General features: G+C 49.4%; 1 protein-coding gene across 1 annotated transcript; it reads left to right on the top strand.

Annotated features, from left to right (window-relative positions):
- On the top strand, positions 1,162-1,785 carry LOC8078171 (Werner Syndrome-like exonuclease). The gene has a single exon (XM_021456134.1). The coding sequence runs from the start codon at positions 1,162-1,164 to the stop codon at positions 1,783-1,785; it is 624 nt and encodes a 207-aa protein (XP_021311809.1).

Below are 2,254 nucleotides of genomic sequence, written 5' to 3'. Positions count from 1 at the left end.
ATCGTGACAGAGGAGCCACTAAGGCCTGAGGATGCAGCCGCTGGCCATCGAGAAGGGAGGAACTGCCATGTCCATGCCGTGTTATTGTGCCGCTAGCCATCGGGAAGGGGAGAGCAGTCGCGTCCATGTGGTCTCTGTGCTGCCGGCCATCCACAGCCATCGGGCCTGTGTGCCAGCCACTGAGCTCGCAGGAGTCTCTCCCGTGCCGTGCTCACTAGAGGGGAGACAGATGGGCAGCTGTAGTCGTTGGAGGAGAGGCGGACGGGGCAGCGATAAGCGAGAAGGTCGATGGTTGCGCAGCACGGACAGGGAGGCACCAAGGGTGTTGGCCCAACCAGAATGAGATCTGATGGAAGAATTTTAGTGCCCCCGATAAATTTTAGGATCCATATTAGGGGCTCTACGGGAGTTGGATTTTTTATCTAAGCCTGCATATTTAGGGGGGGTGTTTGGGACTGCTTTGCTCCACGTTTTTCAGCTCCGCTCCACATTTTTTAGCCAAACGGTTTCAGCTCCACGCACTTAGTTCGAGAAAAAAAGTATTGTGAGAGCACCTAAAGAGGTACTCCTCAAACTCTAGTTCCACGGTGGAGTTTGTGGAGCAGTCCCAAACACCCCCTTAGCTAGGGGGGCTCAAGTAGAGGCCATGCTAAAATTGCTCTAAGGGCACTCCCAATGCTAGGAACTATATGTAGTTTCTATACGTATTAATTTTTATACGTATTAAAAATTTGTGTTTGCCCAGACTTGGACGCTTCTCCCAGTCGGTCAAATTTGTGTTTGCTCATAATTCTCAAATAAAAAAAAAGGTCAGTCAAAATTGTCATGGAAACCGTGAAGGTGTGAAGCTAGTAGTATGACCACCCACAATTTCCCATAGGAATTTAATTACTGCCTCGCTCGGTAACATGCAAAAAATTAAATGACGACGACTCTTTGGGATTGTTTTTGGACGCTCCTCCAAATTGACGAAATGTTTTATTCCTGTCACCAAACATTAATCACTCAGACGACGGACCAATCAGCTCGTGCATGCACGCGTAGTTCACACCAGTATATAAATACGGGAGCTCCGTAGCATACCCTTACTCACAGTACAATACAATTATACAAAGCCGTACGTAGAGAGCAATTTCTTAGTCCACTAGCAGCTACGACAATATGTTTGGTGGTCGTTCCAACAGCTCCGCCACCACTCGCCTCACCGTCCACTTCGGCTCCGCCATGATCGACACCACCGTGACCCGCGACGCGGCGGTCGCCGACGACTGGGTCCGCACCGTGCGCGCGGCGAACCCGCGTGGCGCCCGTCTCATCGTCGGCCTGGACTGCGAGTGGAAGCCCAACTACCGCAGCTGGACGACCTCCAAGGTGGCCATCCTCCAGCTCTGCGCCGGCACCCGCTGCCTCGTCCTCCAGCTCCTCTACGTCGACCGCGTCCCGGCGTCCGTCAGGAGCTTCCTCGCCGACCCCGACGTGCTGTTCGTCGGCATCGGCGTCGGCGAGGACGTGGCGAAGCTGGACGCCGACTACGGGCTCACGTGCGCGGCGCACGTTGACTTGGAAAGCCGCTGCAACGACTACCTGGGCCGCTACACTGGAGTGGGGAGGAGGCTGGGGCTCAAGGGCTACGCAGAGGAGGTGCTGGGGCTGTTCATGGAGAAGCCACGCGGTGTCACCATGAGCAACTGGGAGAAGCATGACCTCGAGGAGGCACAGATCCGGTATGCATGCATCGATGCGTACGTGTCTTACAAGCTCGGAGAGAAGGTCTTGGCCTACTGATGAATGCATGCATGCATGGAACGTTGTTGTCATCTTTGTGCTCTTGTTGGATTGTTGTTCGTGATGTTAGGACTACCTTATCATTATCTGCTTGCAGTTGTGTTCACTTTTTTATCTTATCTTATTTATCTATAAATTAGATTGTTAAATGTATCGAACTATCTTTAATATAATTATTTGCATTTCGTCTGGTAGCAATTATTCTTGGTTCCCACTGTCATCATCTTGCTAATAATCCTATCCACACATCTGGCTGTTCTACCGAGGGTCCTAGTGGTGATTTTGTCTAGTACTCCACCTTATTAATTACTTTCTCTATCCTTAATAAATTTAATTTCTAGTATCCGTGCTAGTTAAACTTTTAAGAGTTTAACGAACTTTATAGAAAAAACATTAATATGTTAATATAAAATGAGTATTTTATAAGATTATGTTCTTTGACAAATCTAATAATACTAATTTGATACTA

Source organism: Sorghum bicolor, chromosome 3, assembly GCF_000003195.3.
Source record: "Sorghum bicolor cultivar BTx623 chromosome 3, Sorghum_bicolor_NCBIv3, whole genome shotgun sequence".
Lineage (NCBI taxonomy): Eukaryota > Viridiplantae > Streptophyta > Magnoliopsida > Poales > Poaceae > Sorghum > Sorghum bicolor.
The sequence above is the reverse complement of the archived record's forward strand: the minus strand, read 5'-3'. Positions and strand labels throughout refer to the sequence as shown.

Coding starts and splice junctions, on each gene's coding strand:
- LOC8078171 (XM_021456134.1), top strand. CDS start 1,162: ATGTTTGGTGGTCGTTCCAACAGCTCCGCCACCACTCGCCTCACCGTC.